The sequence below is a fragment of the Archocentrus centrarchus genome, chromosome 17 (assembly GCF_007364275.1).
Source record: "Archocentrus centrarchus isolate MPI-CPG fArcCen1 chromosome 17, fArcCen1, whole genome shotgun sequence".
NCBI classification, from domain to species: domain Eukaryota; kingdom Metazoa; phylum Chordata; class Actinopteri; order Cichliformes; family Cichlidae; genus Archocentrus; species Archocentrus centrarchus.
In genome coordinates, this window is record NC_044362.1 from 8,124,281 (window position 1) to 8,148,866 (window position 24,586).

The 24,586-nt window shown below is 41.3% G+C and overlaps 2 protein-coding genes across 5 annotated transcripts; one reads left to right on the top strand and one right to left on the bottom strand.

Annotated features, from left to right (window-relative positions):
- Positions 1-306: 306 nt before the first annotated feature.
- LOC115795692 (1-phosphatidylinositol 4,5-bisphosphate phosphodiesterase delta-1-like) lies at positions 307-8,868 on the bottom strand. Of its 3 annotated transcripts, none has more exons than XM_030751720.1 (15): positions 8,419-8,868; positions 6,564-6,722; positions 5,753-5,981; positions 5,150-5,279; positions 4,790-5,018; positions 3,321-3,522; positions 2,339-2,483; positions 2,091-2,243; positions 1,851-1,979; positions 1,615-1,762; positions 1,404-1,520; positions 1,116-1,294; positions 898-1,030; positions 667-816; positions 307-454 (listed from the first exon to the last, which is right to left on the bottom strand). In XM_030751720.1, exons 1-15 carry the CDS (start codon positions 8,450-8,452, stop codon positions 363-365), a joined length of 2,229 nt encoding a protein of 742 aa, XP_030607580.1. In that variant the 5' UTR covers positions 8,453-8,868; the 3' UTR covers positions 307-362. The 3 variants fall into 3 exon arrangements, with proteins under 3 accessions (XP_030607580.1, XP_030607579.1, XP_030607581.1); XM_030751719.1 differs by lacking the exon at positions 8,419-8,868 and adding an exon at positions 6,939-7,077; XM_030751721.1 differs by lacking the exons at positions 5,753-5,981; positions 6,564-6,722; positions 8,419-8,868 and adding an exon at positions 5,638-5,666 and having other exon boundaries at positions 5,150-5,303.
- Positions 8,869-11,767: 2,899 nt separating this feature from the next.
- Positions 11,768-24,580, top strand: LOC115795703 (serine/threonine-protein kinase OSR1-like). Of its 2 annotated transcripts, none has more exons than XM_030751733.1 (17): positions 11,768-11,837; positions 13,171-13,283; positions 14,634-14,742; positions 15,577-15,718; positions 16,468-16,523; positions 16,631-16,740; positions 16,863-16,964; positions 17,171-17,304; positions 17,457-17,505; positions 17,610-17,675; positions 17,870-17,992; positions 19,310-19,345; positions 19,504-19,653; positions 21,146-21,248; positions 21,328-21,396; positions 21,713-21,777; positions 21,933-24,580. In XM_030751733.1, the coding sequence occupies exons 1-17, from the start codon at positions 11,768-11,770 to the stop codon at positions 22,005-22,007; spliced, it is 1,572 nt and encodes a 523-aa protein (XP_030607593.1). In that variant the 3' UTR covers positions 22,008-24,580. The 2 variants fall into 2 exon arrangements, with proteins under 2 accessions (XP_030607593.1, XP_030607594.1); XM_030751734.1 differs by lacking the exon at positions 11,768-11,837 and adding an exon at positions 11,875-12,009.
- The last annotated feature ends 6 nt before the right edge of the window (positions 24,581-24,586 follow it).

Below are 24,586 nucleotides of genomic sequence, written 5' to 3' on the forward strand. Positions count from 1 at the left end.
AAAACTCACGCCATTGCAAACTGAACATGGTACGAGTGCTGCTCATACAAATGAATTCAGTTTGTAAAATAGCCACTAGTGTGATTTCTATGGAGTGTTACAAAGTCTAGGAAACCTAGTGAGTGTACCCACCGCCCAATGCAACCAACAACCAGCTGCAAATCACAATCTCTAGACTGAAGCTGCTTTTCCTTGAGAAAAATGCAGTCCCTATTCAACTTTCACAGTAGCTTCTCAAACTACTAGAATTAAAGCAATAAGTTAATAAGCTAAAATTATGAAAACAAAAAGTGAAGGGCGGGGGGGGGGGGGGAAATAAAACATGGCTGTGTAAAGGAGGTCCTAGTGTTGGAGTCATCTTCTTATTCGGCATCCAGGACCATGATGTGCACAAAGAGTCCGGCTGAGGGGAGGAGGTCTCCGTTCCTGTTGAGCAGAGGCACATGTCTGTATCCTGTGTGGGAACACAAAGGGGCTGCAGTCAGTGATTAGATGAGAGAATATGAAGTGCTCTTTGTGGAGCGGGTGAACGGGATTCTCTATGCTACACCAGAGAAGACTGTTTTCCCTGTCTCTGTTTTCACACTTCATAAATGAACAACTGACCATCAGTGGTTTTACATCATTGGGTTACAGCAACTATCCTCCGACAGCTGCTGAACTCACCCATTTTCAGGCTGTTGAAGGGAAGCGTGTACTGTCCCACAAACTCGTTATCAGAGCTGACGTCGTAGTCTTCGACGACGAAGCGAACCAGTGCTAGCTCTGGGACATACACGTCAAACTGGAAGTTCTCATTCCAGGAAGGGTTTAAGCCTTCAAAGCAGAAAATACAGTATTAGCTTGATTTATCACTGACACACTAAAATAAAAAACAAAGATGTAAACGTTTGGTACCGTTGTTATCAACAGCTCCGGTCTCTGACGCAGCAACATCAGCCTGCACTCCGTAGACTTCTACTTTAACCAGCGGGTCTACTATGGAGGAATTTTTATTGTTCACTTTGGGGAGCTGCTGGGCTGATATGATCTATTGGCAGGTGAAGACAGATCGTGATTTTGAACAGCAAACAAGGATATAACTCCAGTGTGCGTCTGCACAGTGAAAACCTCACCATGACATGCAGCGTCTTGTGCTTCAGCCATTCTCCTCGGGTCAGGGTGACGGGGTCAAACTCTGTGGCTGCGTCCCTCATGAAGGCTGGTTTCAGGATGTAGCCGCTCTTGCCGTTAACCAAGAATCTGCCCTGGTTCACATCCATGTATGTACTGTTAGTCTGGAAGTTTAAGGCCACTAAAAAAAAAAAGAAAGAATAAAGTGATGTTAGGCATGCACTGAGGAGAATATGGATCAACATGAGCTGTTGGCCATTGCTATACAATTATCAGTGTTTCTCTATTACCGATTTGGCAGCCAGCATTCCACAGAGGTACTGGGTTGTAGTTTGAGGAGTCAGTCCTGGAGCCTGCTGGATAGATGCGACTAAGTTTTTCTGTATTATGGCGCACGTAGGCGTTTGCTGTAGAAGAAAACAGGACCAAAGATTTATTTACAGCGCTAAATCAAAGTTGCTTCCCATCGTCTACTGTAATTCAGATTGACATCTTCCTTACCCGACTCCTCTGCCAGCTTCAAGGCCTTCCCCTCGCCGAAGGATGACATTTCATAAAAGCTCAGGTTTTTTCTGGCGTCCTCGAAGCCGTTGAAGTGGACGCTCTTACAGTAGATGACCATGTCGGACAGCTCCTTCGCTTGTTTTGGCTTTTTCCATTTAAATATTTAGTAGAATTTAAGGGTAAATAAACATGTGTCTGGCAATGTGCTTATTTATGGACTCGACTAACTTTACCGTTTGCTCCACCTCACTTGACTCCTCCTCCTCCGTCACATCGGTGTCATGTGCAGCTGCCTCAGGAGCGAAAGCGGCCTCCAGTTTGTTTAAACGCTTCTCCTTGATCAGAAACTTCCCCTTTAGCTCCTGCAGGAAGGTAAACGCACACATCATTCATCTCCCATCCTCCATCACACCTGTGTGATGTGTTTAACCTTGACAATCATCCTGATGTAACCAGCAAGAACAAATACAAACTTCAGGCGATGGGAAATTTGTGGGCATGCCGTCACCCAGAGGAGAGGTGATGAGTGCACTGCCGAGGATGGACTTCATGTGGTGGGCCATAACTTTCTGCTGTTCCACGCTGCAGTGGTTCTCCAAGGAGAGAATCACTGGATATTCGGACGTCTGGGAACAAGCAGGGAAAAAAACAGACACTCACATCAGATTGTTACTGGATGCTAAGTGAAGACATGCTGGATACTAACAGATGCTAAACAAACCTTAAAGGCATACTCGTTGATTTCTTTGATCGCATCTTTGAAGAGGATCTTTGAGGTGAGAGTGTAGCCGTGGTAGATCACTGGCTCATTATCTGATCCGTCCCAGCAGTCCAGCTCCACACAGCGGCAGCCTTTCAGCAGAGCCCTGACAGAGTTGCAGTGAGCATTAGTGACTGAATTTATGTACAAGCACACTGTTTGGTGTAGCAGTGCAATCAGTGAAACTGTGCAATGTGGTGAAAGATGGTTACAAGAAACTATTGAAATGTGTAAGTTGTGATGAATTTGTCTGAGTGAGTCAAGAACCACATATACGACCCTCATTGGCTGCCAAACATAACTGTCAAAATGATCCTTCTTCACCCTGTCTGAGCTGTTTTAGCTTCTTCCTCCCTTTATGGTACATTTACCCTGATTGGCTCCCCCTGGTAAACACAGGGTTTGAATAGCGGGTGGGCGGGGCATATATAATCTCACCAAAAAAAACAAAAAACAAAATATATATATATATATATATATATATAAATAAAAACATTGCTCTAATCTGATGTCTGAGCTTTTGCCTAGGTTTTTAAACTCTGGTAAACTCTGGCCATGGTTAATGATGAGCTTCCACCATCGTAACAGTATATATATCTAAAAAACAAGGACAAACATAACAGGTCCTGTTTGAAGTCAGTAAAGTGATTGACCTTTCCTACTGGCAGAAACAGTGCTGCTGTTTTCTCCTTCATGCCTCCATCACACCAGTTGCTACACCACTAGTTAATGTTTTGAATGGTTTGATCTGGTGGTGCAGCTGAGCGCTCTCGGGAGTTATTGTCTACCTGATATGGGGCTGAATAGAAGTTAACCCTTCTAAGGTCCCTGGTCTCTTTCCACATTGATAGGAAGATGACTAAAATATCAAAATCTGGATAAATAACTAGCTGCAAACTTTCAGGACATAAAAGACAAAATATTCAAGCTTAGATTAGGGTACCTAACAAAAGCCTCTGTGCTGCTGGGCCCTTTGAGCTGATCCTCCATGAGGTAGGTGTTGTGAGAGGAGGAGATGAAGTAGTAGTTGAGGGGCTGGCTCATATCCTGGTACACCTCCTTGTGATCTGGATTGAGAATCATGGCATCTGGATTATGCAGGAACATGAGGAAGCCATCTTTGGACAGCAGCTTCTTCCCCTTGACTGAAAGTACATATACACAATGCAGCGGATCAGTCTGTAGCACATTTAAAAAAAAAAAAAAAATTAAAAAGGTAATTTATCTGTGAGTCTGAGACTCTTTAGGTTGTTCAGAAAAGTGTGGGAACAGCTTAAGACATGTTAATTTCCCTTGTTAGTATTTCATAGTCCAAAGTAAGACTACCTTGCTGAAAAGAATGTGATTAATCCACTGAAGGAATGTTACTTCTGCTTGCAAAGTTGCCACAATCCAGGTTTGGCATCATAACATGAAACAGTGGCTGAGATACATTTCAGCACTTCCTGTTTGGTGTTTTTCCAAACCAGTTTTGCAGAACAACTTCTGAAACTCTAAAATCTATAAGATGACCCGAAGATCATTTGTGGCAATATTGTTGAAGATTATTACTAGACAGTAAGCACTTGTTTGATGGAGGGTATTTACTGAGGGTGGTCCTACACCACGCAGTAAGTGAAGTTAAAATACGGCTGTTGTAGCAGTCTTGTGACCAAAGATAGCCCCATCAATATTCTCAGTGTGACCGCTGGTTTGTTTACATCTACTAGGAAAGCAGATATGAAAGTATGAAGTGGTCCACTGCTCAGTGACACACTGACACTTGTGAACAAGACAAGCAAACCCAGGTAGATTAGACTCACGTAAAACTTTAGAAATTAATTCAATTTTATTTATATAGTGCCAAATCGCAACAGTCTCATCAAGGCACATGATACTGTAAGCTAAAGATCCTACAATTATCCAGAGAAACCCCAACAGTCAAAATGAACAGTCAACAAGCAAACACTCGGCGACAGTGAGAAGGAAAAACTCCTATTTAACAGGAAGAAACCTCCGGCAGAACCAGGCTGAGGGAGGGGCAAATGTTTGGAATTCCAACAAAGAAGAAAATCTAGTTCTCCAGCTGATGGGAACATGCTGAGGAGGACACAGCATAGAGGAATTGCCTCCATGCATTCTAGCATCTGTTTCAAGAGCGAATATCAACGTTCACTTTGCATTCACCAAACTTTATGTCTGTCCCAAGTTTATTCGATTGGAAGCCACATTGTGTGACATGAATGAGCTCATAAGACTGCTAAAAGGGCCACAGTGTACCTTAGATTTGTGTGTCTGCAGACTTCAATCCCAGAAGAACACAATATAGAATAATACACAGTTTGAAGACAAGAGTTTGAGTACCACAAACCCTGTGGTCCTGAGAAGACTTCGCCTTCACAGGAAAGACCTGAAAGAGAGCTGTGTACTGACCATTTTCATCTGGCTCAAAGTCCTCAATGATTTTGTGCGCATCGGCCAGCGTTGCTTTCTCCCTCTGTTCTTTCATCAGAAAGTCCACCAGGTTCTGAGGGCTCATAAAGCCGGTGGTTTTAGCGTACTCCCCGTAGATAACTTCAATTTCCTCCCGATGGGTCAACAGTTCATAAAAGTGTTTAATCTCCCCTCCGGCCAGGCATCCAGATTGTGATTTGTCACATTTCTGTATTGCGGGAAAGTAACACAAAGATTAGCCCACATTTTAATTTGAAAAATAATATGAAATTACTGACACATTAAAAGTTGGATTCACTATTGAAGATAGGAATCATTAAGAAGCTCTGAGGGAATAACCTTGAAAAGCATTTTCACATATTCATCATCCACTTTGATGTTGATCAGACTCAGGAAATCCTTGACCTCTAACGGGTTCAGCTCATCGTCTTTGTTCTTGTCTGCTTTACTCAAGCAGCTGAAGATCCAGCTGGAAGGTTTGTGATGTAAGGACCTGACATACAAACACCGTTCATTCAGCTCTATCTAATTGGTTGTGAATTATTTACTTATACTGCCGTTATTGAGCTAAGCTCAAGAAAGATGAAAGAGGACCTACTGTGCTCTAAACACAAACATTTCTTTTTTTGGCTCTGTGATGGCCAAATAAGAATAAAATGGCAAACATGGAAGGTGGCTTTAAAGAGAAAGGAGCTAAAACAGAAGGATGAACTTGTGGCATGCAGTGTAAAATAAAGAAGAGTTATACTACATTATAACTGATGCAAATTTGTTCCAGTTGAGCACAAAAATGAAAATATAGCACAGGGAATGAGTACAAGAGATACCTTTTAAATCTCATGCGATATCTGATAACAGGTTCTTAACCAGCAGCCACCCGTTTGAGTCCATTTTCTTCAGTCCTGCTCACAGTCTAACTTCCACTCTCACATATAAGGATACTGCTCTCTCTTCTGCTGCAGACTGAGGTTGTTTAGGTTGGAGATCACCTTCTGCAGGCTTTTAACCCACTGCTTTGCCTCCTCGTCTGAGCTGGCGATGAGGTCCAGGTTCTTGCGGCGGCTCTTGAAAATCATGGAGAAGCAGCGGTCCTCCACCTGCTCCTCCGTGTTCTTCTTCAAGCCCTCCGACTGACGACCCAGTTGCACTGCCGAGATGTCGTCAAGTGAAACTGAAGACAAAATGAGTGAAGCAAACGGAATTATGCCAACATTAAATTATTTAAGAAAATCATTTCCTGCCACTTAAATGTGGCATACTGGTTAAAAATGACTCTATCTTTACACATAAACACAAGCCTGCCATTTTCCCTGCCTCCCATTGAAGTCACTAATGAGCAGAGTAGTTGGATGCAGCTTGCAGACTTCATAATACTGCAGTTGTCAGCCTGTGACCACATGAGAGCAATTTATGGGTGTAATGCAAGCAGAAAAATGTAATGAGAGCCATTTTAACCACACCCAGTCCTCCACACAATATAAAACAAAATCACTATCTCCACAAACACACCCACATCACATTTTACTGCTATCAGGAGCAATCCAGATGTGTATGATAATGCCAAGGACTTTTAGATAGCTTTTTGGGCGATGCGATGCTTTTATAATCCTTAAAATAAATCTGGGTTGAGAGAAAATATCAAAGATTGTTTTGGGTGCGCTTGGAGGCATGAGCCTTGGCCAGACAGATGTGTGCAAGACTTCTGCTGGTCTCACACACATTCAGGAGGGATGCTGGCTGGGACAGCACTCACAGGTCTGTTTTTTCTTGAAGGTTCTCTTGGATTGTCGCCACATGGTCTTGCAGTCCTCCTGGAGCCTGAAGTACCGAGTCTTCTTCCAGGTTGGGGAACGGACCTTCAGGAGGTCTCCACCCTTCAGGAGGAACTGGAGGTCCTGATCACCCTCCAAACCTGAGAAAGCAGGGAACACAGGACCATCTTAAAGAAACTCCAGGGAAAGTGTGAACACTCAAAAATCATAAAGCAGGATTCATAAAAAGTCATATAAAGTTTTGTGGCTTTACACAAAGATTTACACAGTGACAGCAAAGTAGTAGGAATCTGACCCTAGATAACCCTTTAGTTACTATTGCAAGATTGTATGCAAATAACTGCAGTGCAGCTTACCTAGAAGCTTCACGTTCTTTTGTATCACCTTCTGGTTCCTGGCATACTGGAGTAATTCCTCAGACCTGCTTTTTTCGGGTTCTTTTCTTAAGCATGACATAGTGTTGTCAGGAGCTCCAACGTCAACACACAGTGCGTGTGTTCACAAGGCGTTATGTGGAGAGGAAGGGCGTATACCTGCCCCACTCAAAGTTCACTCAGCTCCGTCACGTCCCCTTTCAGCCACGCACGGGGCTGGAAGCGACTCCAGACCCTCCTGTTTGCATATTTCTGCCCTGTTTGTTTTTCCAAAGCACCGAGCCAACCTTCAGATATTCACAGTCAACCTCAGATAGACACGCTGAAGTTACGAGTGAGCGGGCGCGTCAAACATGCGTCAGACCTCCGAAGGGTCAACTGGATGGCTTGATGCGAAGTGTGAAAACTGCAGTGAAGCCATTAAAATCATTTTTAAATAAAACGCACTGCTGTTCATTTTGTGGTGCTGGCAGCTGTGCAACAGGAGTGAAAAACGACGTTGTATTTCAGTGTGCTCATTCATTTTGTAAATGGGTCGCTCATTAAATTTGAAAAAAAAAGAGTAACAAATAAATATACGTGCGTGTGTTACTTTTTTCAAATTTAATTCTGGCTCAGGTTAAGTTTATACTTCTTTACGCTTAAAGGGAAATTTTTGAGTTTATTTGTTTGGTGTTATAGTATGAAACACTTGAGATCAAATTCGGCTGTATGTGTCTCATATTAAAACAAAGCGATGCAATTTGCTGGAGAAATTGCAGGATTATTGCTACTGCCTGACTTGGTCTGTGTCTTGTTGCTAGAAAGTTGAAGATAAATAGGGTGGCTAAAAAAGCTGAACTTACAGGAGGCTTGTAATATGAAAATCCTAAATGATATCATCATCATAATCATTAACATGAGTTTGACACCTGCCCCTTGAGCCTGCATGGTGTTGACGTCTACATTTGTTAACTTACGGGCTCCATCTAGTGGTGACACCCACGGCACTGCTGAGCGCCGTGACTTACCTCAACATTACTAGGCTTCTCATTATTTAAAAAGCTTACAGGTATGCCATTGCACGGCAACAGACACACTGAATTATACGGTAAGATAAATGTGGGTACACTCAATTCCGTCCGAGTCTTTGAAGTGGGATGTGGAAGTTTGTTTTTACTCTGGTAATATAAGCAGTGTGCCTGCAGCAAGGTGAAGCCAGGTTGGATGAAACGTGCCACACCTTTTCGAGTGTTTAAGTGTACATAGGTTATCTTCTTCTCTCTCCATTAAGCGGCAATATATATATATATATATATGGCTCTCAGCACTTCCCTTTCATATATATATAATAATGAAAACCACTTTTTGCTGATGTGTAATTTTGGTATTAGGGGTTATTCAGAGTTGGAAAATTCTGGAAGTATCTGAGACTTGCGCAGTATAATTTAATTTACTCAGCTTAATCCAAAGTGGGTCCTACCTTGAGATTTATTTTCGATCCCATTCGTTTCCATCTTCTCTCGAGTTTGTGTCTTTTTACGCAGTCCACTCTTCCTCTCCCCACGCGTGTCCCTTGATGCAGCTTTTCATGTAAAGTTGCTCCTTCTTTCTTCTGTACGCACCGGGCAGAAAACTCAGATTTGGGCGCTGCTACAAATTAAGTCTGGGAACAACGCGAGTGAATGCAGCGACACAGGTGGGCTCCTCCTGGCAGTCTGAACGGTCTCAGTGACTCCCGCAGGCTTCAACACCGGTTTGACGAGCCTGCCATTGAAACTGGGTTGCTGATGTCACAACAGATTACACTTGTACAGGAGCTGGTGCTATCCTGCGTTGATTGGACTGGCTGCCGTGACCTTGCAGCCAGTGTGTATACCTGGGTATTAGCTGAATGTCTTCCGCGCACCTGCAGCGAAAAATGGGGGGAAAAAATTTCCCGCATACCTTTTTATAATTCTGTTGTATGTACACAAGACTCAGGCTACCACTCCCTCAGCCTCAGAGTCTATTCCTCACTAAAAGGTAATTGTGCACGTAAATAAACAGGGAGGGGTCATTCGTTTGAGAAGCGTGCAAGCCTAGTGTGGAAATATAATCAACTTCTGCTAAAGCTTTTCGCACTTCTTTTTTTATTATTATTATGGACACCTGTTCCTCTTTTGAAACTCCACCAAGGAGCAGATTTTGGCTCACTGCCACTACACACAGCCTAGTTTCAGAGTGACGGTGAGCATATTGGTTACACTAAATAGGGCAGATAAAGTTTTGCTCTTTTCTTTTCATGCACAGATTTCCTTTGGAGAGATAAAAGCCCTGCAAACACTGGTGTGTTAGGGGCTCTTGTGTCTCTCAGCACTTCCCTTTCAGGCCTGGCTTAAACCCAGCGCACTGTCAGCATCAGGAGGGGCGAGCTTCCGGGCAAGGGATGACCATGTCTATCTATGTGTGTGTGTGTGTGTGTGGGTGTGTGTCTGAAATCCACAAACTATCTGCAGAAGACAATGCAGTGTGATCTTTATCTCAGCATTAAGCAATGCATCAAAGATAGGCCATAAAGTACAAAATGTGAAACTAACTGAAATGAAACTGACCAAGAAAACCACTTTATTCCACTAATGCAACGCAACCATGGGCAACAGACCATAAAAGGGAAACAAACAAAACAAAAAAAGGGGGACACTGTAAGGCTTCTTACAGCGTTACCTGCTGTGTCTTTGCTTGGTGTAAAACAAGCAGGAACAGGTCCAGCTGTTTCCTCGCATACCACTGATACCATCCATAGTTTTGCTTTCCCCCAAAACATTGCGCTGTTTCACAGACAGACAATTCCTGGTGTTACCAGAGGATATAGTCAGCAGGAGGAATTTGGGCAGGAAATGAATTGTTAAGAAAGAATGACAACTAGAGAGAGATGTGGCTATCTAATGTTTTACCTGCAGCACATAGTTTAAAAGTCACCTTTATCTTTTTACAGTTTCGCAACAGAGCACACTGTGCACCTGGTTCTCATTATGGCTACTGTGTGTCAAACATATGAATGTTACAAATTATAATATCTCAGCATAGCATGAAAGATCACTGCCCCCAGACCTCAAACAGATTGTCTCTTAGGGTTCAGTGATTTGTTCATTACATAAAAAAAGAAACTACTCAAGAGCTGTGCTTGATTTAACGTATTTTACTTTATTCCACTACATTTTAGATCAAAATTACGTACTTTCTCAGCATTGAAATATATAACTCCACAGAATTGCACATGAAAAACATATGTTTACAAAAATAACTCATTGCTATCTCAAATATAATCAGCTTATGATTGATTAGTCCAAAAATCACCTCCTACATCCTTTTCCTAATCACTTTGATTTGACCTTGGTGGAAAATGTCATAACTCATGTAACTCATGTCCTCTGCCCTGTTTAGGCTTTCTGTGACCCAAAGTAAAAATTCATGATAATCCTGTAAGGCTGGCAATACAACAACGGACATTAGGCTACTAATGCAAACTGAACTATAGTGAACATCAAGGGCATTTTAACAACTGCAGTCACTTTCTGACAAAGTGACTTTTATATATTCTTTATTTATCAGGGTAAAAACTGTCGTTGACATTAAGACTTTTTTTCAGAGATGTGGCCAAGAGGGCGACAGACTACAACAAGTATAACATCACAGTTCTATAAAGATATTTAAAGTGGCCAAAAAGGACTGGATTAATTATAATGTAGATATAATAATGCAGACTCATAAAGATATAGGTCATTTATAAATTTTATATATTTATATATATTTTATACATAAATCATTTTGACTAAAGTCGATTTACCAATATAAGCAAAGATATTACACACAGAAAACACAGAGAAACTGAACTATAGTAAACATTAAGGACATTCTGATAAATTAATACAACCCACGATCTGAACTTACATAATTTATATAAATCATTTCCCCCTCCAGCCACGTCATACTTCACCTGTGAGTTTAACAGGCTGTCATTGTAAATAAAAAAATAAATAACAGTACAATTAATATTACTTGATGTGCGCCACTTTGTCAGTTTTGATGACCGTTTTTATCAACTATAGTATGGCGCTTCTTCATAATTTATGAGATGGGATTTTCCTCTCCAGGGATGTTCCAGTACCTTCTGCTAAATGAGGTAATAAAGCACTTCTCTTAACATTTAGAGAGTTAGAGCAGCTCCTAGTATGGCTGCCACATAAATACTTCTGGCTCACTTCACAGTTATTAAACTTCTTCAGCAAATCTGACAGATCCACCACGCCCAGGTCCTGATATCCACCACGGGAAGACAACCAGCGGAAGTGAGCCCTCTTCAGTCTAATTAACTCCACCTATTTATTTAAGCTTAAGACGCTTGAGGCGCATATGTACGCCTCTCTTTAGCGCCCTCTACTGTCCGGAATTAAAACGATGTTAAACGTGCGGGTAAAACTAAATAAAAAATAGAAATCTTTGAAAGAATACTAAAATATTTTAACTTAAAATTATGTCAAGAAAGTTACAGCTTATCGCTGCCATTTACCTCGGGATATTTAAAGTTTTCATAGCTGGCTCCACTCAAGATGGCGGCTTCTTCGCTCCTCCTCTTGCGCATCACGTCACACTGTGCGTCAACCGCGCGTAAAGTTGTGTTGACAGGAGCAGGAGTTGTCAGCGGAGCAGCAGCAGTCAGGTTTATCGGATCCGAATGGAGTAATCACAAATCTAACATCCAGCACGCGTCTCTCCTCCCCCCCCCCTTTTTTTTTTTTTTTTTTTTTTAAATATTCAGAAGCTGTGTTTACACTCGCCAGACCGCGACCATGGCAGACGACCAGTCCTCCCAGTCCTGGTCCATCGACAAGGATGACTATGAGCTCAATGAGGTGATAGGTGAGAAGCTTAGCCTGCTAATGTTAGCATTGTAGCCTCCCCTGGCTTTACACCGTCGTCGGCTGTCAGCTGCTATTAGCCAGCTAGCATCGTATGTCTGCAGCTAACAGAAGTCCAGTTACTACCCGTAGCTACACTGCAGTAACGTCAACAGCTTAAAAGTTTTCCCATGGTGAGGCCAAACTGATTAACCGTCCCTTCTAGCAGGAAAGCTAAAGTAAGGCTGCATTCCTGCCGTCCGGCATGAAGCTAAACGGCTGTAGCTACAGCAGTTTAGCTTTGAGTACGTCCAGGTTCGTCCGTTGTTAGAATGGGTGGTGCTCTTTTGCCGAAGGTGTGATATGGCATGTAGTGAACCATTCATACTTTACACAAGTTCAGATAACTGACTGATGACTTTGAACAAAAAACAAACGCGTGTTCATAACACAGTTATATCTGGGCTGATGCTGCCTGTTACAGTTCATTGCTCTATTCAAGGAGGCAGGGCTTTGTATTCTCATTCCAGCACATGTAATCACATGAGGTGACACTACATTTGCACTCAGGTCCCAGTGTTGTGCCAAAAGGTGATTTCTGGTATTTACCAAAAAAAGAAAAAAACGATTGTATTTAAACTGTAAATGACTTTGTGGCCTATAATCTGTGAAACATATGTCAAACATACCTGAATGAATGATAACAGATCATTTTGAGTTAGAAACAACACGGTGGAAGCTGCAATCACTTTTTGCCACAGTGACTTTTAATATATTTTTTAATTATCAGGGGAAAAAATATTAAAGGTGTCTTTTTTTCAGAGAGCTCTGGCCAAGAGGGCTGCAGAAATTGCAAAATATATAACACCACCAGTCTATAAAGTTATTTTAAGTGGTCAAAAAGTAACACAGAGTTATAAAGATGCTTGCAAAACAGGTATTTTCTTTATTTTTTATGTATGCTCTTCATAAATCCTGTTGCTTACAGTCTATTTACCAATATAAGCAAATACATTACACATAAAAACACATAGAAGCATCGGCAGTCACTCATACAAACACAAGGAATAAGAAACCTGTTTATAGTATGGTAAGAAAATTATTTCATGTTTTCAAGTTTTTTCCAAAAAAAAAAAAAGTGAGCATTGGATGGTGCAAAGACACAAGTGGTTTCTTATTTGTGTAACCTTTGGCTGGGAGCAGCAAAGGCTACAGTCTACAGAAACACTGGTTTCCAGCGTGAGAAACTTGTTTACTCTGTGCTCATAAGACCTAGTACAGCTGTCATTCTGACTGAGAGCCAGAGACTTCGCCACAGAGTGATAGCTTAACTATATTATCATTGGTCTCCTCAGGAAGTGGAGCCACTGCAGTTGTCCAGGCAGCTTACTGCAAGCCGAGAAAGGAGAAGGTGGCCATCAAACGCATCAACCTAGAAAAGTGTCAGACTAGCATGGATGAGCTTCTGGTAAGAAACTGCAGCAAAAAGTAGTCCAGAAATTTGTGTTTGTGGTTTGCTGGCAGTGGTGTGCAGCATGCATGGTGGGGTCTGATGAAAGCCACATCAAATACTTTATACAGGAATCTGTGTTTAAACGATTGAGTTTGGTAAAAATCATTAAGACAAATTAATGTGGTTAAATTATTTTCCTGGTTTTTCTGTAGTATGCCCTTAAATGTTGTTTTCTTCATATCGTTTCATGTTTGAGTGCTGTGGCAAACACTCAGATGAGCCTGAAGTTAGTTCCCTACACGCAAGCTATTGCTCTGTTGCAGATCTCATTACAGTTGTAATGCACTTTCCCGATGATGTGATATTTAACATGAGTTTGTGACTTTTAGAAATAAACAAACTCTGAAACACAAACATTAAGAGTAGAGCTTTGAATGGGTATGTTATATACATGCAGTTTTTGTTTGTTTTTGTTTTTTACTACAAAAAAGTGTTCTAGTGATTCACCAAGCAGTTGGTTGACAAACTGTCTTACATCGCCTTACAAGCGGGTGGGCAAAATTGATAACAATATGTAACTATATATTAAAGTAGGTTGAATAAGTCAGTATACTTAATTACGATAGTGCAAACTCCTGTAAAAGCCATTCTTGCCATTTAGCAGTTGTCCTTGTTGCAATAAACACTTACCTGAAAGTGAGAATTCATCCAGGATCTTAATTAGACTGCAAAATTTCTATCAGCCAGATCTGTCATAAATTATACAGCTGAGCTCCTTTATCAACCGCTTGAAAGTATTTTAAAGCATTTATTTTGTTGAGCTTAAATAAAGATCATCATGTGATGTTGGAGTAGAACGTCACAGAGATTAATCGGCTCTGCCACAGTCTTGTCCCTCTTATCCCAAACGGATCATTACTTCTGTCATTGCAGTGTATGTTCTCTGCTGTAAATATTTAATTTCATCTCGCTATCTTCAAGAGCTTCTTACTCAGTCCTGATATAACGCCAAGGTCCTCCCATCTCTATAGTCTATGTTAAGAATGTCTTTGCTTGGTGGCTTTGTAATAATGTAGCCCAGGTTACTCTGTTGTCTCTTGTTAGAAACAGTGTGTATGTGCAGTTTAACATTTAAGCTTTTTCAACAGGGAGTTTTTGTCTTTGAGGAGTACGGATTAAACTGTTGCATTTAAGCCACACTTGGAGTGAGCTCTTATTAAACATTCAAAAAGATCAAATCCTGTGACTGAGATTGAGTTTGTCTTTGAAATTTCAACATAAAGATTTAGTTGGTGCTTGGCTTGGTAGGCCACATTTAATACTCTTCAGGTGACCTTTTATCCCACATTTTTCTTCTGTGTGCAGAAAGAGATTCAGGCCATGAGCCAGTGCCACCATCCAAACATTGTGTCTTATTATACCTCCTTTGTGGTGAAGGATGAGCTGTGGCTGGTGATGAAGCTGCTCAGTGGTGGTAAGTGCTGTTATACTGATGATTTGATCTACTGTTGGCTAACCTGTCTTCTCTAATTACTGACAAGCTCAAGTTTGAACTTGGAATGAATGTCTGGATTAACTCCAGAAAACCAGCTGAGCTGTTTATTATGGGCTACTTCAATTTCACTGTAATTTCAGTGAATATATATCTAGTATTCACTTATGTGATATATCCACTACTATTTACTTATAAAATTATTAAATAGTCGGGATTATTGCATTTAACTGATTTAACTCCTTCTCCCAGAGTCCCTGTTTGACTTTTTAAATCTGACTGTATTCATGCTGCATCAATTATCATATAGAGGGAGCTTGTAGCTATGTTATATCACAGTGTGTTTATTGTGGTGAGTAAGTCTGTGTCCAAACTGGCTGTCGGTCTTGTTTTGGTCATATGATCATTCTCTACGTCTAAAACAAACTTTACCTGGCTTCATATGTCACGTTGTTTTCTCCATCAAAGCTACACCCTTCTTTGTAAAAGTTTGCAACTTCATATTGCACTATGTTGTCAGAGGATTTACTGTCTACAGTTTGTGACACTGTTAGCTTTGTATATGTAAATGTTTGCACATCTATTCAATCAAGTGGCAACAAATTTGGCATTACTTTATTCCACTGGTTGCTGTTGTACTCTGCAGGCTGCTGGCAGGGTGTATGTTGTTTGGGATCAAGGCACTGCTGTGGGTTTTGTTTACAGTATAAGCCTTCAGTGGAATTCCAGTCAGTGATCTTTTAACCAACTCGCTCCATGTGCTGTGAGCATGTCTTGTGACAAGCCTCTGCCCTTCCCTCTCTCTTTCTCTCTCAGGTTCAGTACTGGACATCATCAAGCACATCATCTCTCGTGGTGAGCACAAGACCGGTGTGTTGGATGAGGCCTGCATCGCCACCATCCTGAGGGAAGTGTTGGAAGGGCTCGAGTACCTCCACAAAAACGGGCAGATTCATCGGTGAGTTGTGCTGATTTATCATCGAGCAGCTCTTTGTTATTACTGCACACAGTGTTTCCACTCCTGGTAGCTCACATGTCCCATCATACACTGCTGTCCCAGCTCAATCAGGCACTGGGCCTTCATCTCTGCATGAGTGTGCAGTTTGAACTAGACCTCACTCCTTCAATATTTAATACAGGGAATCTGCATAATTGAGGAGGTTTGTTTTACATAAAAGTTCCTCCCAGGAACACCGTGAATCACCAGTGAAAAGAAAGGCCTCTCTATAGCCTTTATGCCTGTTTGTATGAACAGAACAGAATCCCCATTCACAAAAATGACTGTCTTTAGTCACATTCTTTAAAAGAGAGGTTATTTTCAAGGAGGATTTTTGCAATACAGAAATCTAGTGATCCGTTATGCATTTATATATTAAATTATAGAGCAGACATTTGATTTGTTGATATTTTAATTGTGAAGAATTGTGAATAAAAGTATGTGAACAGACAAAAGAATGTAGCTGAGAGAGGATGGCCTGCATACTTTCACTCAGAGTAAATGTACAAGCAGAAATCAGGTGGATTAAAAGGAAACTGATCAAAGGTGCAGCTGTATCATGTTTCTGTGGAATCGTAAAATATTTGTAGTATTGTTCATTTGAGGTTTTTTCATTTCTGCAGCAGAGCCACACCTGTGTTAGATCAGTCGCTAACCTGTGGCCTATTAAGTGTACACTGTGATTTAATCCTCCTTTGCTTCATGCACAGGGATCTAAAGGCTGGAAATATCCTTCTTGGGGATGATGGCTCTGTGCAGATAGCTGGTACAGTGTTTGTGCTTTTGCTTCATTTACTGTGGCATTTATTGTGGTACTCCAGACAGTTTTTGATAGTCTCTTATTTGTCCTGTTTCGTACACTCTCAACGCCAGACTTTGGTGTGAGTGCCTTTCTAGCAACAGGAGGCGACATGACGAGGAACAAGGTTCGGAAGACGTTTGTTGGGACGCCGTGCTGGATGGCCCCAGAAGTCATGGAGCAGGTATAAGGCTTGCTTATACCTCTTCTTTCCCTCTCTCTGGTTTCTCTCTGTAGTGCTTCAAGCTTAGATATAAAAGGAAGACTTGAGTGGTTTGTTGGCACAGCTCTGTTTTCAATCTGCAGGTCCGTGGCTACGACTTCAAAGCCGACATCTGGAGTTTTGGGATAACTGCTATTGAACTGGCCACTGGGGCAGCACCTTATCACAAATACCCACCAATGAAGGTAACTATGCGCACAGGTTTTATGTGATCAAAACAGATTCCTTATTCCACTGCAAAAAGCTCAAAGCTCAGACTGTTTGTAGTATGGAGAGGTTTAATTCTGTATTTTTGTTTCTGTAAGCCTAGACTGATTAGCATGACCTTTGTAAAGATACCTTAAGCTGTTAGTCTGTTCACCAGCTGAAGTTGATCTCTGCATGTCTGTAGGTGCTAATGCTGACTCTGCAGAACGACCCTCCCTGTCTGGAGACGGGTATTACAGATAAGGAAATGGTGAAGAAGTATGGCAAATCATTCAGGAAGATGATCTCCCTGTGTTTGCAGAAAGATCCTGAAAAAAGGTTGGTTACTTAGCAAAGCCTTTTTTTTTTTTTTTTTTTTAATGTTTTTTGAGCAAAATGCCGAAGCTAATTTGCGCTGATTTTTCTTTGTATTAGATTCCCATGTTGCATAACGAATATAACGAAGAGCCTTGTGTTTCTTTCCTATTTAGGCCAACTGCTGCAGAGCTGCTGAAGCATAAATTCTTCACAAAAGCCAAGGTGAGCCATGCACCACTGATATAAAAATAAGCTCAAAATATTGCTGCAGGTTTCAAAGAGAGTATTTATAGATCCTGTAAGAAATGGTTGTCTTTGTGTTCCAGAACAATGAGTTCTTACATGAGAAGCTCCTACATAAGGGTCCAACAATAACAGAGCGCTCTAAAAAGGTACATCAGTTACTCATGCACTGAACTAAAGAGTCAGCATTTCTGTGCATTGCTCTGTCGAGGCAAGGTGTACTGTCTTGTCCAGGGTGTGTCCCGGTTTTCTCACGTTCTGCCTAATGCTTGCTGGGAAATTCCTGAAAAGGACTAGACATGACGAATGAGTCACCGTTGCTTCTCTTCCATGCATCGTGTAGGTGCGTCGTGTGCCTGGCTCAAGCGGCCGTCTCCATAAAACAGAGGATGGCGGCTGGGAGTGGAGTGATGATGAGCTGGATGAGGAGAGTGAGGAGGGCAAAGCTGCTGTAGCAGCTCTGCGGGTAAGACCCTGCATGTCTGTGCCATCTGACAGTCCAGTTTACTTTATGAGGCAGCTATGCTGTTATTTCTCACTGCACGGTGTCCTTTGGTCAGCAGATGGTGCTGCTCTACTGTTGGTTCGAGCATATAGCCAAGCAGGAGTGCAGTGCTGTTGTGTCTGCCTATTTATTGTCACTTTAAGTGTGTTTAGATTAGTCAAGTAAAGCAGCACAGTTTCAAAACTTTATCTGATGTAGGAACCACACGGTTTTCTTATTTTAAGTTCCGCATTGCTCCAGCTTTGCAGCAAAGAAAGATGTAATAAACTATAGAATTAGAGTTTACTTTGGGATTCACTATTTCGAATATAATCAGTGAATAGGTTTGTTTTTTTGTTTTTTTTTAAATGGCAAATGTTTAAAACTAAAACTTGAGCACTTATTATACTTGCCATATAAACTTAATTTGCCGCAGTTCAAGTTGAATGGCATGTGTCCACGGGTCTTTTTTTGGCCTTTTTTTCATGGCTTTATTCGACAGTTCATAGTCACGAGAGACAGGAAACCGGGAGGAGAGATGGGGAAGACATGCGGTAAATGGCGACCAGTTGAGATTTGAACCATCGCCGTCCGCACTGCCGCGTGGTATAAACATGGTCACCTGTTCACGCCCTGAGCCATCCTGGCACCCGCCACAGGGTCATTTTCGCTCCTTCCCATCATTTGACATTTGAAGCTTCACTATAGATGATTGACAGGTGCTTCCCTCTCTTATGGCCTCTGTTGAAACACTGAGCTGCACCAGATTGGGCCAAAACTCCTATTTGGGGATTTGTTGAAAATGTTCTTATATTACAAAAATAGCCCAAGAAGGAATCCAGTGTTACAGTCTGTCCTTACTTTAGGTCAACAGTGGTTAGCCACAAAAGCTTTTTTGGGACTTTACAGTTGAGTTGTTCCAGATGCTCTTTATTTACATAATATCGACTTCAACTTTATGCAAATGAGGAGCGGGCAGTTCAACACCTTGTCACAAATTTAATGTGACACACTTTGACGCTGAATGGACCTGTGGACACAGACCATAAGAAGAAAACAAAACACAACTACCTGCTCATATCACCTGTTTGAATTATTTTCCACTCTGTTGATGTCTGGGTGTGGGATTTTACTGTCCTATCTGTTGTTAGTACGGTATCAGTTAAACAGTATGTTTAACGTCCCCGCATTTGTGTGAACCCTATTCAATCCTACAGTACTCAATTGGTGCATACACTGGGGGCTAATGGGAGAATCGCATGAATTTAATCCTGATAATCTGTCATGTCCGTTCCGCAGTCACCAAGAGTGAAGGACGGGTCCCAGAATATGGAGGTGAGTCCTTTTGTGGTGGACATGACCTGAAAATCTTGATTTATTGTAATGCTTTGATAGAGAAATCTGCATGACAGTCTTATGCCTTTTCCCTTCTCCTCCATTTGATTTGCATGCATATAAAACTCCTGATTAATTTGCAAATTGGTATCTCTTAGCTTTTCCCACCAGCAGATGGCTCCAGTGGACATCTGCAGCCACCTGGTGGGGCACATGAGAGACCTGCAGTTGCAGGTTCAACAGGAGAAGAGGTTCAACTGCAGGCTCCCACTCAGACCGCCAGCCCTTCACACGGGCCTGCTGTTCAGGTGAGGACATTAACAAAGTGACAGGGCTTACAGTAAATTCCTCTTTGTTTGGCATTAAATGCATTTTAAGGTACTCTGGAGTTTCCCCCAAATAAACATGTTTTACATCTGTTACTCTAACTGTGAGGCAGCAGTGCTAACCACCGCACCACCGTGCTCCCTCGACTAAAGTCGACTACACAAGGAAAAAAAATTAGACTAACCAACTAGTCTAAAACTAAGAAACACTCGGATATCAAATTAAATTTCATGCCTGTTTAATGCACAATGTCAGAAAGTGTCTAAACAAAGGTGTTTGAAACAATTAATCACGTTCTTTATAATGAATCACGTTTTAAATGCTGCTTAAATGTGCAGCATCGTGCATTATGAACACGCACGTTACACTCCAAACAATGAAGAAAAAAAAACCTTAAAATCAGTTGATGTTAAATATATGAAAATGTGTTACTGCAAACTGTGTTCACGCATCACTGAATCTGACAAAATAACCTCTGAAAAACAGATAAATTATGACTTAAAAGTGTGGCGCGTTGTGCCTCGCATTATGAACAATGATCTTTTGTCTACAATTCGTGACACACATCAAAACAATACAATACAATACAAACATCCATTCATTTTCTTCTGTTTATGCATCCCGAGCAATGAAGCCTCCCTCTTCCTCAGCGTCCTCCTCCAGCTTACCCCTAATTCAGACTGCAGCGCTGGGTCTTTGTAGAGCGACGACATAACCTAAGTAAATTGCCGATGTTGCTGGTGTTTATGCTCGTGCAGGTTTTTGGTTGTTTCCCTGTGTTTTGCATGTGGTGCCGGCCGACAGAAACATAAAATGCTGGGACGTTTTATGTGTTTGTCTGGCGGTGCGCTTCAGGTTACGTTGTAAAACTTTAAAAATAACTAACAATATTACACCTAATAAAAGTATCAGGCCAGGATTAACAGAGTTATGGCAGCACGGTGGTGCGGTGGTTAGCACTGCATTGCTCACAGCAAGAAGGTCATAGGTTCAATTCCGCCTTGCCTGGAGTCTTTCTGTGTGGAGTTTGCATGTTCTCCCCATGTTTGTGTGGGTTTCCTCCGGGTATTCCAGTTTCCTCCCACAGTCCAAAGAGGTGTATGTGAGTGTCAATGGTTGTCTGTCTCTCTGTGTTGGCCCTGCGACAAGCTGTCGACCTGTACAGGGTGTGCCCTGCCTCTCGCCCTATGTCAGCTGGGATATGTCAGCAGAAGAGAACGGATGGATGGATGGTATTTTTTATAAAATGATATCAGGGATGCAGCTCTATCTGGTGGCAGATGGCTGCATAACATTTAGGACAAACATTTACCAGCACTGGGTATCAATTAAAACCTTAATAATTAGGCTAACTGACTAGTACACTTTTTTCTTTGATATTTGAATCCTTCTCAGTTTCTTCAGTGTGTTTTAGGCTCATTAGTTTCTTGCCATGTTGCCAAATGTAATTTGTTTACTGTTTTCCTTTTGTAGGATCCAGCTGCTTCATCCAGTGTTCCCATCAGCCTCGTCCTGAGATTGAGGAATTCCAAGAAGGAGCTCAATGACATTAGATTTGAGTTCATGCCTGGCAGAGGTAGAAATGTTCACAAAACTCTCTTTTCTCTCACGCTCCTCCGCTCCAGTCTCTCAACTCTGTGGTTTTCTGTCCTCAGACTCTGCTGATGGAGTATCTCAGGAGTTGGTCTCAGCTGGTCTGGTTGATGGCAGGGACTTAGTCATTGGTAAGTAATAAAGAGTGCCCTGCATGGTGCATCCACATACACCTCCATACAGTACCAGCCACAGTTGGTAGAAGTACCAAATTATGGTTGTCTAGCTTTTATCCTCATTATCTTTGTCATCTGCTTGCAGCTTCGTAGGCCTTTTGTAGGTGATGCATATGTGGGCAAACAATATTATCCATATCCGAAAGGAAAATCTATGCTGAGCAATAAATCGGAATTAAGCACTAAGGTCTTCAGCGTGAATGTAGCTTTGGTGTGTTCTTAGCTGGTCGTTTGACATGGCCCTCTAACTTTCCTTTGTCTTTCTTTATAGTTGCTGCCAATTTGCAAAAGATTGTTGATGATCCACACAGTAACAAAAACGTGACCTTTAAACTGGTAAGCACACAAACTTGGAATTATTTATGAAGTAGTACTATGACTTTCTGGTACAGATTTGTAGCATAGTCAATGATTGTCAGTTAATTATGTGGTCAGTATTTTTTTTTTTTTTTTAACGATTTAGTAAAAAAAAAAAGTAATTTTTTTTCCAGGCATCTGGGGTGGAGGAGTCTGAAATTCCTGATGATATTAAACTCATTGGATTTGCGCAGCTCAGCATCAGTTAAGTCCGAGCAGAGCCAGCTACAAAGGACAGAAATAAATGGTATGGCACAGCTGCATTGTAGTCAATTCCAAAACCACTTCTGCCAGATGGAGGAGGAGGAGGAGGAGGAGGAGGAGGAGGAGGAAATCACGAGGAAAGGGAGGCAAAAGCCTGGCATGAGTGTGACACTACTGCAGCATGCATGAGGACCACATTGAGGGGTTCAGTTCATCACAGGAGTCACACTTGAAAAGTTTACAGTGCGCTTATACATGGGAGAAGAGATGCAATCAGATATATCAATTCCTAATTTTTTTTTCTTCTTTGTCTTCATACACAAGCACAATCCAAGCCATCTCCTGCCAGTACTGGAAATAATTGCCTTTTATTCTTGTTTTTTTTTTTTAAATCAACTGTGCCACAAAACTCAGAAGTGTCGTGCCACCTTTGTATGGCACTTTATGCTACACTGAAATTAAAGAGCAAGTTCAGCCTTAGTTCAAACTTAACCAGTGTGATTGGTGGGAGTTTGTGGTTTATTACATGCATATACTAGGTGTATTTCACATGTACACCTAAAAAAAACAAAAAAAACAACAACAAAAAAAAAATTCCCTTAATATCAATAAAGATATCTCTTGTAGCATAGTTTTTGTTTGTAAGTCTGTAAATTCGGATGAGTTTATGTTAAAAAGGATGTAGGCCAAGGCAGTGTGATAAATTCTCTCCTCCACCAAGGATTTTAAGCTCTGACTGCACTGCTTAAATCAACTGTAGCCTCTTCTGTCCCATATCAGCACTCACAATCCAACACGTGGTCAGTTGGCATTTTTTCCAAGGTATTAAAAACACATTATTTTCACAGGTTAAGATCTGCCTGATATTCTTGTACTATGCAATAGCTGTTTTCTTTTCATAGTATGTGGTCACTGGTTACTAGTTCTTTTTTTTTTTTTTTTTAAATAAAATCTTTTCATTTCTTTGTGCTTGTACCTCAAAAAGAGTTCATGACGAGTCAGCCAGCCCAACTGGCAGCTCCAAGAAGCTGCAGAGAGATTTAGCATCAATATCCACAAAGTCAAACCCTAACACACCGACAGACAGACACGGGTAATTTTTTTTTTTGTTGCTTCCTTTTTTAAGAGATAATTTAGGCTTTGAAAGCTGATCTAACAGCTGTTAAGAATCCCAAATGCTGGTTATGATTGCTGATGAACTTCTGTGAAGGTGTGCATGCTCCAAAACTGAACATCTTGCAAAGTGAAATACAGCTTAAATAGGGGGAAGAACGTCATCAGTAGCCATGCAGATAAGTTACTGGCTCATTTGCCGCCATCCCAGTACAATGGAGATGAGTGGGATTCTGCTTTTAGTTACGCCATGATGGATGGCAGTGCGGCTCCATCAGTGGTGGGGTTTTCAGTCAGTAATTCAAAAAATGATTGAGTGGGACACCATGAAATTTACATAACCATTCCGTACGCACTCATGGTCCTCACAGTTTTTATTTTATCAGTGAAGTGTTTCAGCATCACCTGGATTGGCACAAGACTTTACAGAGCAGCTGGTAGTCATTTCTTTTTTTTTTTTTTTTTTAAAGCTCAAACACTATTGCATAGACTGTCACTAAATTTGGCACAGGTGTTTATGGTCCGCTCTGCTCCCCTGTATTTTCTTTGTTTCACCATCTGGTCTAAATTTATCTCCTACTTTGCACTCGGTGTTTTAACACGAACACTTATCACAAACACGCTGACAAGGTGAGCGTGGTGGGCACACTCGTTAAACCTGAGCATGTTAGAATGTGGACTAAAGCTTGCCACACTGGTATTGACAATATCAAACAAATATTGTAATAATACACAATTGTATTGTAAATAAATGCAAACTAAAACTACACCTTTGCTCAGTTACGGTTGCAGGTTCTTTCTGCTTCCCTACACTCGTATTTTGAGTCTTTGCCAAAATAATAAATGAATGACAGCATTATCTTGTTTTTCCTTTTTTTTTTTTTTAAATAGTTGTAAATTCTTTCTGAAAGGTTAATCGTTTATTGTTACAGCCTTGCCACCTGTTAGCATGACTATAGACTTGTTTTGGTGCCGTGAGCTTCATTAATAAAATTCACTAATTCACTTGCGTTGCATTGAGGGGCCGCAGGGATATGGACAAATCTCTTAAAACCTCTCAAAGAAACCAAAGCTATCTGATGTGGTTAGGAACGCGTTTCCGACCCTGGATATAGCAACCTGTTTTAAAAAGTCTCCGGTAGCCTCTGTTGTCACTCGGCACGTTGCTTCAATACTGTAGTGTCTTTGCTTTATGAACACCAAGTCACTCATCACTCCCAGTGTCGCTCTATGGTTGTTCTGTACCGTGGGCAGGGGGCTGTGACACAGCTCCTAGTCCAGGTACTGATGTAAATGGTGTATGCTATGTATGTTGTAAATGTACATATGATGACAACTCCATGCACTGTCACACAAACATGAGCTTTGTATGTAATGATGTTGATGCATTGACTGTTTTAAGTGTACATGTCAGATAAAAGGAACATATTACATGTAAATATTGATAAAGGCAAAGGGATTGAGGCTCATC

Excerpts from the sequence above, each read along its gene's own strand:
- LOC115795692 (XM_030751719.1), bottom strand. The coding sequence starts at position 7,038 with ATGTCATGCTTAAGAAAAGAACCCGAAAAAAGCAGGTCTGAGGAATTA. Across the intron at positions 5,982-6,563 it reads CTTCAAGAAAAAACAGACCT|TTTCACTTGACGACATCTCG; the intron begins GTGAGTGCTGTC and ends TTTTGTCTTCAG. Across the intron at positions 1,295-1,403 it reads GAATGCTGGCTGCCAAATCG|TGGCCTTAAACTTCCAGACT; the intron begins GTAATAGAGAAA and ends TTTTTTTTTTAG.
- LOC115795703 (XM_030751733.1), top strand. The coding sequence starts at position 11,768 with ATGGCAGACGACCAGTCCTCCCAGTCCTGGTCCATCGACAAGGATGAC. Across the intron at positions 17,506-17,609 it reads AATTCTTCACAAAAGCCAAG|AACAATGAGTTCTTACATGA; the intron begins GTGAGCCATGCA and ends TTTGTGTTCCAG. Across the intron at positions 17,993-19,309 it reads CTGCTGTAGCAGCTCTGCGG|TCACCAAGAGTGAAGGACGG; the intron begins GTAAGACCCTGC and ends TCCGTTCCGCAG.